Source organism: Scatophagus argus, chromosome 11 (assembly GCF_020382885.2).
Source record: "Scatophagus argus isolate fScaArg1 chromosome 11, fScaArg1.pri, whole genome shotgun sequence".
Classification (NCBI taxonomy): domain Eukaryota; kingdom Metazoa; phylum Chordata; class Actinopteri; family Scatophagidae; genus Scatophagus; species Scatophagus argus.
In genome coordinates this window covers 17,892,338-17,907,380 of record NC_058503.1, presented here as the reverse complement: position 1 = coordinate 17,907,380, position 15,043 = coordinate 17,892,338, and the positions used below count along the sequence as shown (strand labels likewise).

At 40.7% G+C, this 15,043-nt stretch overlaps 2 protein-coding genes across 8 annotated transcripts in view; one reads left to right on the top strand and one right to left on the bottom strand.

Moving 5' to 3' along the window:
• myo1b (myosin IB) overlaps positions 1-7,527 on the bottom strand; it is a 54,011-nt gene extending 46,484 nt beyond the window's left edge. For 6 of the 7 annotated variants that reach the window (XM_046403108.1, XM_046403109.1, XM_046403111.1 and 3 more), the window contains exon 1: positions 7,246-7,526. The gene's annotated coding sequence lies outside the window, so the exon portion shown is untranslated. Of the gene's footprint in view, positions 1-7,245 lie in introns of all 7 variants that reach the window. The other variant, XM_046403106.1, reaches the window with a different exon arrangement.
• An 804-nt stretch (positions 7,528-8,331) lies between these two features.
• Positions 8,332-14,333, top strand: LOC124066594 (basic leucine zipper and W2 domain-containing protein 1-A-like). Its single transcript, XM_046403104.1, has 12 exons — positions 8,332-8,472; positions 8,970-9,042; positions 9,481-9,657; positions 9,929-10,023; positions 10,131-10,196; positions 10,369-10,504; positions 11,671-11,780; positions 12,033-12,203; positions 12,477-12,623; positions 12,981-13,119; positions 13,342-13,464; positions 13,613-14,333. The coding sequence occupies exons 2-12, from the start codon at positions 8,979-8,981 to the stop codon at positions 13,642-13,644; spliced, it is 1,260 nt and encodes a 419-aa protein (XP_046259060.1). The 5' UTR covers positions 8,332-8,472; positions 8,970-8,978; the 3' UTR covers positions 13,645-14,333.
• The last annotated feature ends 710 nt before the right edge of the window (positions 14,334-15,043 follow it).

The following is a 15,043-nucleotide window of genomic DNA, read 5'->3' as shown; positions in this document are numbered from 1 at the left end:
CAATATAATATTTGTGGCCGCTGATGGATCTGGGCTGGAGTGCACCATGACAAAAACACTGCTGGGGCTGGCAGTTTTCAGCCCAGTGTGTTGCCTGCCATCTCCTTTGGGACAGTAATCCCAAAGCTATAGGGCCGGACATAAAAGAGGGGCCTAGGACACATTCAGGACCTTGATACTGGGCTTTGCTGTACTAAAAACCCTGTCTGCTGTTGTGACAGACACGAGGCCATGTAGTCATTTATTGTTCACTGCTTCTTAGTACAGGCATCTTTTTTTTCTTTTTTTGCATAGTCAGAAAGTGATACTGGCTGGTACAGAAAAAGTTGACAAAGTTACAGGCGGAAAAACCCTACCTGGGGGAAAATCTTCTTCAACGATTGATATCACATAAATATCTGATGCAGACACAGGATTCTGCGGGAGGTTCATGCTTGGGGATCAAACAGTTGGATAAGAGGGTAATACAGTAAGTGACATAAAACAACAAGTGGCTGGCCAAATCAGGAGGACTCCAGCATTTTAGCTGTTAAAAAAAATTTGCAGTAAGTAATTTTGGTGCAGTATGACATTCCTGAAAAAAATGGATCTCCTGTGTAGCCCTCCACCTCACTTCATCCCTGGCTTCTGTTCTCCTGCAGGGCACAGTGTTATTGGCCCATAAAGAAGTTGCTCAGCTCTTAGCAGGAGGCAAGACTCAAGTTCCAAAAACCACTCAGCATGAAAACAAATCTTACAAAAGGTGGACCAAGACAGATGGGAAAATGACTGATGTTCTTTTGCAATTAAAGACAGTTTAAAAGGGCCGCAGCAGTACAAAGACACCAACAGCTTGATACTGACTCAGAGGGATGTGCAGAACCCACAGTCCAGTGAGGTCTGTTACTTTGTGCCTGCCGGCTAGTGCAATGGCAATGTGCTGATCTGAAGGCCATGTGCCAAAACATTCCCAGTGACCACTCAGGTCTACCAGCTGCTCCGCTTGTCTGCAATGCAGTTTTAAATCAAGTTATTTCCTTTAAACATGGCTGCTGATTCTCTGGAGGGATGACATGACAGTCACCTGCTTTGTGATCTTGCACCATATGTTTTCTTTCTGTATTGCTTCATAGTGTTGCTGCTTTGCTATAGCAATCCAGTTTCATTTGTTTCAATAGACTCAGCTGCACAGATTGTAAAGCCTCTGTGGGTAAATTCTGATCCTGACCAATATAAATAAAACTGAGTTTAAAATTTATATACACAATAGTGTCCAATTCAATTGCGACAAAGTAGTTAACTACCAAACCCAGCCACCGGCATCTTGCTACGTCCTCAGTGAAAACAGATGCTGAAGCTTGTCGGTGACCTGGGGGAGAACGCTATGCGTCCATGTCAGCAGAGCGCCTGTGCCATTCTGCCCGGCAACATATTGCATTTGTCTGCAGCCTGGATGCCAGATAGCCGTCAGCCCCTTTGCTGCCCCAGATTCAGGGCTGGCTTCTAGGCAACCAGTGACACAATCCCATTAATAAGAGTTGCTTCCTGCTGCTAACTGCTGTACGGGATCCAAACGGGGAAAATGAGAGAAAACCTGACAGACTTGATTACTACCCAGGAGATTATCTTCACTGCTTTTGGTTTGTCTGAATGTACACATGAAGGATAAAAAAAACAAAAAAACAAAAAAGAAAAAAAATAACATCTCACCCACACAACAATTTCAGAATTTTTTTTTATTTTTATGTATGTAAATACACTCATTATATCAGTCTAAATCAAAATGACCCGAGTATGAACCTTTGGCAAATTACTCTTAGAAACTAGATTAGAAGTGTCCCGCTATATCAATCTCTCTGATGTATTTGGCATCAGAGAGATTGATTAAATCTCTTGATGCATGTTTAGTAGGTAAGCATCACATGTGCCCAAATGGTTCAGCTGTTATTAATCTCAAATCTAAATCTCATGAATCAGAGATGCAGCTAAACTTATGGTCAAATACTCTCGTCTGGAGGTGTGTCACCTCAACCGAGCGCCTTAACCGGCACGATGCCTGTGGGCGGCGGATGGAAGTGGTTTATACACATCATTTAAGTTTGGCACATTCAAAATGCTGATTTAATGTGACAAAAACATCAATAACATGAGATTCTGTTTCAAAAAGGAGATTTTAAATGACTGGATCTGAATGAAAACTTTACTGAACTGTTACTGTTACAGTCAGTGAGTGGGGAAAAAATTATGGTTTCAAAAGGACTCCCTGATAATTACTTTTTGCAAGGTCCTGGTTCCTGGTTCATCATCTGTTATCAGACAAAACCTGCCGTTGGCACACCACGACACGCATTATGTAGCATGCTGGCATAATCAACTAGAAAACACCTTGAATGTCAGGAGAAGGGCACTACAGTTTTGATCCTACGAACAACATATAGCACAAGTCACAATGGAATTTGATCAAAAATTCCCCACAGATTAAAGTGTGGTGTTTATAAAGAGGCAAGTTAAATACATGAGTGGGAGATTTTATCATAAAAAGTGGCTTGAACCTGGGATTTCAATGCATGTAATCAGCAATAACATGAGATGTGCTTTACCCCCAACCCCTGAGACTGACCTAGATTTCCCTGCAAGATCAAGCCACAAGGAAAACATGAAGAAACACCATTAAATGTACATATATTATTTACAGGCCCTAGGCTACAGCCACGTGTTCTTTTCTGTTCTTCAGCAAGGAGAAAAGTCATCCAACCAGAAGTCAACAGCCGTACAGTAGTAATGGAGGTATGGTAAAAAAAGAAAGAAAAACGTAATAATCAAATACAAAAAGTGGAGCCAATAAACCATTTGTTTGTAGGGTTGTGTGTGCCTGATTAAAAATAAAGCAGCTCAGAGTGGCTGTTAATTTTGAGATGGTCAATATTTTCATCACGATCGACAAAGCAAAGCTGTAGTCTACAATGACATGATCTTTGATAAAGAAAATGCGTATTGTGTGAGCTACACTGAGAGATGATTGGTGTCATTCTACCTTGGGAACGGTTGTTTGAGAACACAGCGGTGTGGCTATTGCAAACAAATGATAATAAAATCTTTTATGCACCGTAATAGTCTGCAAATTCCCTACAGATCAAGCCAGCCTTGTCACGGGGGCTGAGAGTCAAAACATTACAGGCTGCTGGCAATGACAGCGATTAAAGCCCTCCCTAATGGAGCAGCAGCAGACATGGGGCTGTGCCAATGAGCAGGCCAGCACAGAGGGGGCAGAGAGCAAGCTGCTCCCTGACAAAGAGACCCGGAGCTCATGAGTCCTCAGCACCACTCCAGCTGCAGATCTGTGCAAAACTGGCAGTCACTCCACTCAAGCACACACTAAAAAAAAAGGACTGAAACAAACTGAAAATGCTTTTGAACAACTTGCACTTAATGACCGCTACAGAATGATTTCTTTCTTCTGCCAAAAGTGCACACATTTGTGAGTCAAATTTTGAGTTTTCATGACACACAAACATCCAGGCTGGTTAAACAAACCTGTATCCCAAACAAACACTGGGCTTTATTTACAATACAGCTTAAACAGCATCGAGACCGGTAGATATGCAAAACATGAGTCTACAGCTGGCTATCAAAATGACAAAGGACCCAACAACAGAACTATAATTAATCCACTAAGCATACAAAACCATGACTGAACCTTGAAGGGACCAAATGACTGATACATGACAGCCGTAAAGTCTCCGAAAACAGATTTTTGTCTATGAGAGTAGATGGAAAACAGGATCTGACATGATCACAGGATTATCTACCAAAGCTGGAACAGTCCTGTTTATATCTGATGAAATATCTTCATTTCTTCAAACCACTCCTTTTGTGTGGAGCAGACTCTTTTGCAGATTGAGGACTAAATGACGCAGCTACTAAGCTACAATAGCGTGCTCCATTTTGGACTCTTCCCAAAAAGCAAGAGTGATTTATATACAATGGACAGACCATACAAAGTCAATGAGCCTTTACTGACTAACAAAAGCTGAACTACTTTCACTTATTTCACACCCACTCGCACTGATACAGTAGTTGGCAGTATGCACCTTTAAAGTTGGTTTGCAGTCTGGTCGATAAACAAAGAAGAACAAGCGCTCATGATGTCAAACTGCTGCCACTGGGTCGAGCCACGCTGTGCAGACTAGAAAGACAAACATGTCGTTGCCGGCGTAGATGTTTTGTTTTAGATTCAGATGAAGACGAGGCAATTGTAATTTGCAATTCATGTTCAGAGAGGAGTGGAAAAGCCTCAGAGTTTTAACACAACAAATCTTATTAGAGCCACGAGTACTAAATCATCTATCTTTGCTCACTGGATCTTAGCCTTTTCTAACTCTCAGGTGTGCATTAAGTACAACTTATGAGCTTCTTTTTAAAATACAAATATGTGAAAATATCATAGTGTTTCATTGTCAGGGTTAAGTAAAGTGCAATGCAGTTTCATGCATTAAAAAGAACCTATACTGCCTCATAAGTGATCATTATAATGTGCAGACTATCATCACATACTAGGAGTCCGTCCTACTGTGGACTGTTGAGGTGTGTATAGGTAGTCATTAGTTTTTACAAGCCCTCTCTAGCTTATAAATAGCCAACAGCATCCATGATACCCTTGAACTTATAATTCAGCACAAGCGATAAGTGACGTCTATAATGATTTACGACTGGTGATGCATCAGAAAGCACTGTGTGTGTATGAATGTAGCTCTAAATCTTTATAATATACTATGAATTTTCTGAATTAGCGGTTCCAGCACCGTCGGCACAACAAACAGTCGAACACTTGGTCTGGCTTGGTTTCCCGTAAGCAAATGTAGAAAGCAGCTGCACTGACGGACTTAACAAATGAACAGAGAGCTAAGTGAAAAAGTACAACATTATTACTCTAGCTCCATATGCAGACACGGGGCGTAGAGTTTAAGCAATTAAGTTCAGTGGGTGGAAAATGTTCCGAGTCAAACAGCGCAGGGGAAAGTTCTTTGCTGGGACTGTACACTTGAGGACCATGTGCAATATTTTTTCACCCTTTCAATTACAATATAACATAAAGCAACAGAAAAATGAACAATCAAAAAGGCAATCTGGTTTATTGCAAAGCTGATTAGGCAACAAGTAGGATAACCAAGAGTTATGATTCGATGGACTTTTAATGCTGCCTGGCTTCAAAAGATCCTCCCACAGGACAGCATGCACAGACCAGTCTCCCACTCTCTCTCTCCCTTTCTCTTTTTCTGTTGCTTAGGCTTTTCGCAGTCCAGCCAGAGGAGCTGCTGATGTGTGCCCCCGTCCGTCTCTGCTGATGCAGGGCCGACACAAGACGCACGCCTCACTAGACTAAGCTGCATGGGCAGGCAAGTGCAAACACTATTCATCACCATGGCACTGACCGGGGGACTTTGGTCCACCACATTAGACCACAGCATCTCACTTGACAGTGCTCATCAGGAAGCTTTTGGCACTTAAAAACAAGAAGAAAAAAAAAACATTGATGTCAGCCAGAACGCTCACACCAACGAGAGCTAACAGAGCGGCCAACAGTCCCACACAGTGTCGTCTTCCAAGTCTGAGCTAAACGGCTGTTACTTTTTCCAGGAGTCTATCTAGCAACTACAAGGGTTTACCACACTACCTTTCACAGTCGTCTTACATCACTGTTTGTTTGATCAGTGCGGGTAATAAAGTTCCCATCTGGCTTCCCGATTGAGACTCTGGCCAACAGAGGCGGGACAAATTTGTGGAAAACCACAAAGAGAATGACAACCCCCCCCCGCCCAACACACCTTTTTTTTTTATTATTATTTTAAAAGGTTTTATCTGATCTTCTAGAAATTTCCAAGTTCACAAATGGAATTAGGAACAGCGTGGTTGAAAAGTCGAGCCAAGCACACACCGTCTGGCAGCAGAAAGCAACAAATCTGAACATTTAAAGCAAAACAAGAACAAGAAGAGTTTGTAATCCATGTTTGAATCCATGTTCCGAATCAGTTAGTGCCGAGTACTTTACATTTATATACTGCAAGTATATGGAAATGCTCAAAATTTGGACTTCAGGTGAATACAAGTGACAAATGTGTTGTATACATTAAATGACTTTTTTTTTACTTCTAAAAGTAAACTCTGAGGTGTTTAAACAGCAGCATGTCTCCAACAGTATTATGATTTGGTCTATTTTCATCTAATGCAACAACGGTGTATTGTGATACTGCTGTAAAATGTAGCTTTTCCCTACATCTATAGGTTTTTTTTGCATCTACTTGTTTGATCACATTAGTTTCAGGCTGGATCCCTCAGGGGATCCCAGCAGAGAGAAAGCAGGTCAACTCTGACAAGAAGGAACTTTGGGATGTTTCTCAGAGAGGTGAATAGTTTTATTCATGCAGTCCATGCTGAGCAGTAATTTATTCCACTCAGCAGCTTTAAGATCTCTTAAATTCTGAGGCATAGTGGCGGGTAAATCCACCTTCAGTCGGTTTATCCACTTTCAAAGCTGACATTGATCTTTTTCTGCACACTCAAGATCCTTAGATTATGGTTAACATAATGTGAGGATATAGACTAATTTTTCATGAAGTAATATAGTGTTTTAGTATGAATGATCCCAAAGTGGAGGTCAGAGTTTTCTCTTTTTCAATTTGCCGCTGCACAACGGACTAAAACGCCCATTTCACAGAACTCTGCATTCACACATTATTCAATCGTGTGATGATATCTGCCCTCAGTGAGCCGGATACTCTGAACAAGCCAAACTTTGCTAACAGTCGCCACACTGCGCTCTGAATGACTTTGGAAAGTTGACACATCTGCTGCTGTCCTCTGCGTCGAGATCTAAAGTGGTTTGACTCAAGAATCACAAAGACGGTGCTTAAGTTAAACCAGCAGATGCAGACAATTAAGCGACCACTCGTGCCGTTAATATCGCTCGGCTTGGATAAAGACACAAACTAGACACGGACGCACTCAGTCCTGCGAGTTTTATCCTCCACCGATTACAATTCATTCACAAAGAAAAAGAAAGATAAAAAAACCCAACCCCCCGTCCTGCACGAAGAGCAATGAATGAGTTGGGAAGCAGACGGTCTGAAGGGCCAAGTGTTAACTTTGAGAAAAGTTGTAGCGAGTGCAACAGTGTAATGCGTGTGACCCAAACGATAACAAAGGACTCGCAGTTGTTACACTTCAGCACCTTCAGCCAAGTAAGCTAACAGAAGATGACAAACTTGCCTCTTTATCTCTGCAAAGGTTGCTCCCTCTTGTTCTAAATCCACTCCACGGACAAAAGTAGGATCCCAGGGGTGACTCTCCGAAGTCTGGCGTGGCTCCTAAAGCCCTTCCCCGCTGTCTTTAAGTTGAACTCGTATCTGCTGTGCTGGATGAGGCTGAACGTTGCTCTCATCCGGATCTCAGCACTTTGAATGGAGCTCTGGATGGACTTGAGAGTGCAGGGTCCGCCAGTCGCAGGGAGTGGCTGGAGCAGCGTCTCTGGGATAGTCCAGCGTCCCCTAATCAGCTCCAGCGCGGGGGGAGGTGGGGCCGTGATGATTTCAAATGTTGTCGGGAAAAAAAATTGTAACACCCCCCCATCCCCCCAACACCAGCCAATTCTGATATTGTAATAGTAAACCAGGCATCCAAAGAGCATAACAAAATATTTCAAAATCCTGTGTCTAAACCCAAATTTTTGGTCAGAGTGTGGATTTTTCTTAACTAAATAGACTTTCGTGAAATAAGTTAATATATGCTAGACGCAGATTAAAAGTCACGTAGGCTATATTTATGTATTTTGATTATGTAATTGGTACTTTTTTATTGAAGTAAAAGTATTTGGTAGCGCTTGAAAAGGTTCCTGGAATAAAAGCTAAGATTTACGAGGTAAACAGCAACGCAACATTAAAGTTTTCCCTTCATCCCATTGCCATATACAGCATCCACTCGACAGCACAACACCCCCCTCCTGTGTCATAATGCTAGATAGCACCGACTTGTTGACCCATTGTTTCATTATGGCTACCAACAGTAGTCCAACTTAGTGTGTGCTTCGTAGAACTGATCCTGTTACAGTCTTTTGGGGGAGCTGAAACATTTCTTCTGTTCGTTTACCCGTTTGCTATAGAAAATGACTCAGAACTTTACAGGGGGGTAATTTACAAAGAATGTCGTGGCATTACTCCGTTCTATATAGCAGGCAGAGGAAAGATACAACAATATTGCACTCAATACTACGTGTTGGTAAATTTACCACGGTTATTTCACTCTGACATTTATGTTTTGATTTTTTTTGCTATAGATTGTGAACTGTACTCCCCCCACACAAATGTAATGGCCCACATAGATTCCGTGTTAATGCGCATGCGCTTCTACAGTTTCCTCTTCTCTGGAACTGACTGTATTGATACCAAGTGGTATTAGTTTTTGTTTAACGAACTGTTTTTGCTCATCAAGAGGATTTCGGTGAGTTGTTGCTTGTTATTCTTAATGTAATCGAGCTATTTTTGTCTATTTTAGTGTATTGTGGCACAGTCGGGAAAATACAGGATTAAAGAAGCTCAATGCGGTTAGCTAAGATAACAGTTACGTTAGTCGGTGAAGTCCAACAGTCAAGTTGGCTTTGTCTGTCTTTAAAAATTCTTAATCCTTTTTGCAGTGTTTATTCAATGACCTCTTCTTTTACTAATAGTTTGTGAGATGTTTAACTGGTGCTTAAAAAATGTCCTTTGGTAAATTCATAACAGTAAACACGCTGGTTTCTGTAACAATAAGGCTGATATTGCTGGTGTGATTGATTTATGCTCAGAAGTCACCATCTCCCCTCCCCTGGCTGGATAGATGTTTCAACCATTTGCATTGCCTAGAAATGCATTTTCTTTTACTATTTCATCGATAAATATGGGGAGAAAGTCATTTTTTATTTGTATGTCTAATCTTAATCTTACCTTTTGCTTTCCAAGGTGTCTTTTATGAGTAATCAAAGGCAGCAGAAGCCGACGCTAACAGGCCAGCGTTTCAAAACCCGAAAAAGAGGTGAGGAGCTCCAAAGAGCGTAGTTTTTGTTAGTAATATTTAGCAACAAGTAGTTCTCTTCCAGGGTCCATGAAGAACACCTGCTTGATTATCCTTCAACTGTTCAACATACAAAATTTTATATCCAGCACTTTATCCGCTTGCGGTTAGACACTTGAATATGATTGTTAGGTTTGATCAGTGAAGACCACACCTGTTTGTTCACTGACTAGATATCAAACAAATTTTAATTGCCCCTTTACAAAGAAAGGTGTCCAACCCATAACCGTTGAGTCTCAAATGTATCTAGTTTAAGTACCGGTAGTGTTTTCACTGGCACTGAAGGGAAGGCGCACAGTAACCGAACATTAATGTGTATGTTCATGACCTATGGATACATCTCGATGTGGAATGTCATAACTAAGGAGCATCTCTGGTAAATAACTTTCTTTTCAACAGATGAAAAGGAGAGGTTTGACCCTACTCAGTTTCAGGAAAGCATCATACAAGGCCTGAATCAAACTGGCACTGATTTGGAAGCTGTTGCAAAGTTCCTTGATGCCTCTGGTGCCAAACTTGACTACCGCCGCTATGCTGAGACTTTATTCGACATCCTGGTGGCTGGTGGAATGCTGGGTAAGAGGCAGGACTCTTTCATATTTGTTTTTCTGTTACATAAAAGTAGTAATTATGCCTGAGAAGGCCTTGCATTAGTGTAATTTTCAGTTTCATGTTGATGAAGAGAGGTCATTGTACAGCTCAGCACTGTGTGTCATCAGCCTAGTGTGCAAGAAAACTTTACACTCTGTCAGTTTAATGTAACTATAGATATGAAATCATACAAAGTAAAGCAGCTTATTGGAGGTTTGAAGAATGAGACTCTTAAAAAATAAGTATTTGTTTTCAGCCCCAGGGGGTACCCTGTCAGATGACGTGACCTGCACTGAGTTCTGTCTCTTCAAAGCACAAGAGGACATGGAGACAATGCAGGCGTATGCACAGGTGAATCCCATTAAATTTCTGTTCAGTTTCCTTTGTTAAACACAGGGAAGTTGAGAATCAATTTTCAGTCAGTACAACTAACGAAACATGTTCTGTGTTTCCTTTAGGTCTTTAACAAGCTCATCAGACGCTACAAATACTTGGAGAAAGGGTTTGAGGAGGAGATTAAAAAGGTTTGTTGTTTTGCTTCTGGTGTCTTAACAGGAACACATAGTAACCTGTCCTGTTCAAGTTTCTGAATTCATAATCATATTATTCCATCAAAATAAAATTCCAAAATTTGGAATACGTGTGGGAGTCAATGCAGCTCACAGGATTGTGTTTTATATGTTTGCTCTTTGGCAGCTGCTGCTGTTTCTCAAGGGCTTCACAGAGTCTGAGCGCAACAAGCTGGCCATGCTAACAGGGATTCTGCTGGCCAGCGGCAATCTCTCTGCATCAATTCTTAGCAGCCTCTACAATGAAAACCTTGTCAAAGAAGGTAAGTGCTTCTCTGCCTTGTAGGCATGTCTAGTTGTCTGGTGTCTCAGAAGTGTGGTCCACAGGTAGAAGTAGTTGGACTGAGATGCAGTGAGTATCTGCTCTTGTTCACTTGCCTTAGTCTGTTTCTGTTTGCATCTCTTATTGTCTGCTCAGTGATTTCCAGAGAATTGCCCGTATAATTTACAATTAATCCCCAAATATGTCAGTATGGACAGCCCACAGTTTCCCACCCCACATCTAGTTCAGACTTTACAAATGATGGAGCAATGAAACAAAACCAGTCAAAAACATTTTGTCTCCGAGTTGTGTATGTAATGAAAAGACAGTGGATGTCTGATATCAGTGGTGCCTGAGAAAGATGCATCAAACATATAAAGTGCTGTTTAATTCTCAGAATTGTCTAGACTTTCAGTCAAGGAAATCAAAATTTTCTTGTACTAGATAAATATAATTTAAATCCTTATGAGATGATAAGTGGTTAATGAGTTGACTATTGATGTCTCATACAGACTTACTTAGCCATGTTGTACATCTAAGATTAAACATATATACTGAATTGCATTTTGCAATTTAAAAATAAACTGGTCATTGCTTTTTGATGGACACATTACATAAGAGAGACAACTAACAGGTAGTAACAATACAAAGTCAAAGGTTATGCTTAAACCCACCACAAAAGTGACCATATTTTTTACACCTGCAGGAGAGTAAATATTTAGTTGATAGTCTGAATTTCTAATTGAAAAACAAAAGAAAATCTGAAGATTCAGCATTGTGGAAAGTCAAAATGAACCAGCCATCATTTGTGCACCGGGTTTTGTGCTTAGAGTCTGGGCTGCAAAAACCTGGATGGATGACTTCAGCCCAGCAGTCTCCAATGATTACCATTTGACTTACTGTATCGGTAGCTGTTCTCTATTCAACATTTGTGAATTATGTCACTGAAATGATGTTCTGTGGAATCATATTGAATGAATATTTTATACACCTGTGATAAAACTAATTTTATCAACTGCATTATTGGGTTTATTTTAGGCATTGTTCCATTTAAAACCTGTCTAATCTCATCCTGTGGAGTTGTTTATACCCCTGTATTACTCAGGCCTAACGTCATCCTGGCAGGTCTGTTAGCAGCAGCTGACACATCTCCATGCATTTGTTCAGGTGTTTCGGCATGCTTTGCTGTAAAACTCTTCAAATCTTGGCTTTCTGAAAAGGACATCAGCTCTGTTGCTGCCAGTCTCCGAAAGGTTGGCATGGACAACAGGCTCTTGGTGAGAATGACTACCCAAATATGAAACCTTTAAAAGGCTCAGACATAGTAAGGTTCAGCAGTTTGTCTTTTCATGCCAAGATAAGAATGTTCATTGAAATTAAAACTACTGCTAATAATAATCCACATGACTTTAGTTCCAGACTGTCATGGCGAACATGACTCAAGCAGTTAGTGAGCACACACTTCTTCATGGCTGAAGAAACCTTGTCTGGTCGAACAGGTCTGACTGTTTGACTGTGTGCTTTTTCAGGAGCTGTTCCCTGCCAACAAGCGCAGTTGTGAGCACTTCTCGAAGTACTTCACAGATGCTGGGCTCAAGGAGATTTCTGACTTTGCCAGAAACCAGCAATCCATAGGTGCTCGCAAGGAGCTGCAGAAAGAGCTTCAGGAGCAGATATCACGTGGGGACCCCCTTAAAGATGTACGTGTTGTTAGTTTCCCAGCGTCTTTTACGTGAATTCTTCTTACCTTCTGCCTCCTTTTGAGGACTGCTGGACAAAGGAATGTATGGAATTAGTGACTAGTTACTGAAATCCACTTAACCTGAATATATTCTTTGCTCCTGCACATATCTGTGTACTGCTAGAGTTCCCTCACCTCAGACCCTTGATATGCAGTAATCCAGCACACATTGGCTGTGTTTTGCCTGCGTTGTCAATAACATGTGTTCCATATCTGGACTTGGGTCTGTCAGATCATCACCTACATTAGAGAGGAAATCAAGAAGAACAACATCTCTGAGCAGACGATGATTGGAATAATTTGGGCCAGTGTAATGAGCTCCGTGGAGTGGAACAAGAAGGAGGAGCTGGTCACAGAACAAGCCATCAAACTTTTAAAGGTGACACCTCCGTTATTATGGCTCTGCTGTTTTTTTTTTGTTTTGTTTTGTTTGTTTTTTGTTTGTTTTTTTTGACTGTGGCAGTCATCACAACTGCACTGCACTTGGAAAAGAAAGATCTAAAGAAACTTACTGACGTCACTCTTAAATTGTGCCTTAAAGATGTTTCAAAATCCAGGCTGATGTAGGCTTTGAACTTAGCGGGGAAGATAATTGATTTACTGACCCAAAAACCGGCCAAACGGGAATTAAAAAGAAGTTTTTCTGTCGTCTGTGAGGTCCAGAAACTTCGCACTCACCCTTTTGTGAGTTTTATAAAATTCTAAACTTTTATTTTTCCCTGTTTGATATTCCCAGCAATACAGCCCACTGCTGAAGGCTTTTACCTCCCAGGGCCTCTCTGAACTTACTCTCCTGCTGAAGATCCAGGAGTACTGTTACGATAACATCCACTTCATGAAGGCCTTCCAAAAAATTGTTGTTCTCCTCTACAAAGGTAAATTGTTTGTACTCCTTTTTTTTTTCATGCTCACATGTGTGGAAAATGTTCATTTTATAGTGAGAAGCGACGTGTGACGGATGCCAACATGGCTGATAACATTTGTCTTTCAAGAACCTACAGACCCATTTGTTCTGTCAGCACGGTATTGAATGTGTGTCTCTATTTTATCTTATTGTTTATTTTTCTTTCTTTTTTCCTTTTTTTTTCCCTCTAAAGCCGATGTGTTGAGCGAGGAGGCAATTCTCAAGTGGTACAATGAAGCCCACCTTGCCAAAGGGAAGAGCGTTTTTCTTGAGCAGATGAAGAAGTTTGTTGAATGGCTCAAGAACGCAGAGGAAGGTGAGCACCTCACAGTCTCCCTTTGTTCTGTCTAAGTCAGCCTGTGTTCTTGGTTCTTGAGTTTCCTCTAAGTTCTAATGACATTGATGTTGATGCCTAATACGTGCCAGTGTTTGAGCATAGCACCGTTGTTCTCTTTTCTTGACAGAGTCCGAGTCTGAGGAAGAGGAGACAGACTGAGGACCTCTAGCTATAACTACCGTGTGGATTTGTATTTTTACATTAACATAACACCAGATGCAGTAGAAGAATTTATTACAGAATTTGTCTCTATTTTTTTTTTCTTTTTCTATTCCCTACCTCCTCATACCTAGTTTAACTGTAATGTAAGGGCTTTGAAATTGCTTTTATTTCCGACATGTGTTCTGTCTGAATCAATACTAATGCTCTTCTTTATACTCCTTCAAGAGCCAGTCACAATGCCACATTGAGCTAAATAGATCAAAAACCCCCTCCGAGGGGACTTTTTGGATAGATGGTTCCCTTTAAAATGATCCAGTTTGGAGGCATATTTCTCAGCTGTTGTATTTAGTCATGGAACTCGTATTTGCCGGAGGTCCATCTGTGTAGCCATGATATCATTGTTCGCTGAAAGGCAAACTGTTTTTGTAACCTCATTTCACATCACTGCCAATTATGTGATGATTTTTGATTTTTCTTTTTTTCTGCTACATTTTGGATTCTGTCTCCATTATTGACATGGAGATGTGCCGTTTCAAACAGCGATGGTGATGATAGCAGCGTCCCGTAAAATGAATTTTAATTTATTCGTACATTTTAATGTAACAGAATCATGATAGCTTTGTAGTTTTTTTTTTTCTTATGCCATACAGTTTGACTTTTTAAAATAAATGGAAATTAATGGTTTTTATTACTGCTGTGGTTATTGTGGCATATGGTCACATCAAATAACTATTTTAGTGTGAGCATACTAAGGAGAAATATTATGAGCACAGTATATATATATATATACACACACACACGAGCATATGAAGAGGCTGTAGTAGAAATTCAGGGATGTCCATTTGTTATGATACCTCCGAATTTTCCATTGGTTGATTTCTGGTCTCACCTAATCAAGTAATCAAGAAAGGCAGCATAGCATGCGTGACCTGAGGTGCAAACAACCATCTCATTCACCTCACCTCTACTCTGCTTTAAATGGTAATTATGGCTCAGTCAAGCATGCAAAAATGAGAGCGAGATGGTGATTCAAGATGTTATGAAAACGGAGGTCCACCTACAGTCATTACAACAAGTAATTTTACAAAGTCTACGAAAAAAAAATAAAAAAGCGTTCATTTAAATGCTATGCTGCAAAACTGATTCAGAATTTTGAGTGCTTATTTAACCTCATGCCTTGCTGATGAAGTTTAAGTGTCAGGAAACTTAGTTTCCCCAACCAGCCTGAATTCCTGTATTTGATACATTTTACATCAGTAGGCCTGCTGAAGCAAGGTCATTATCTTCCTCTGGAAAAGATCCATTCATGCATGCTTGAACATTTTTAAAGATTTCATCCCTAGCCATAACGATTACTAGTTATTATGCTAAGTTACTGTACAATTACCCAGGCCTA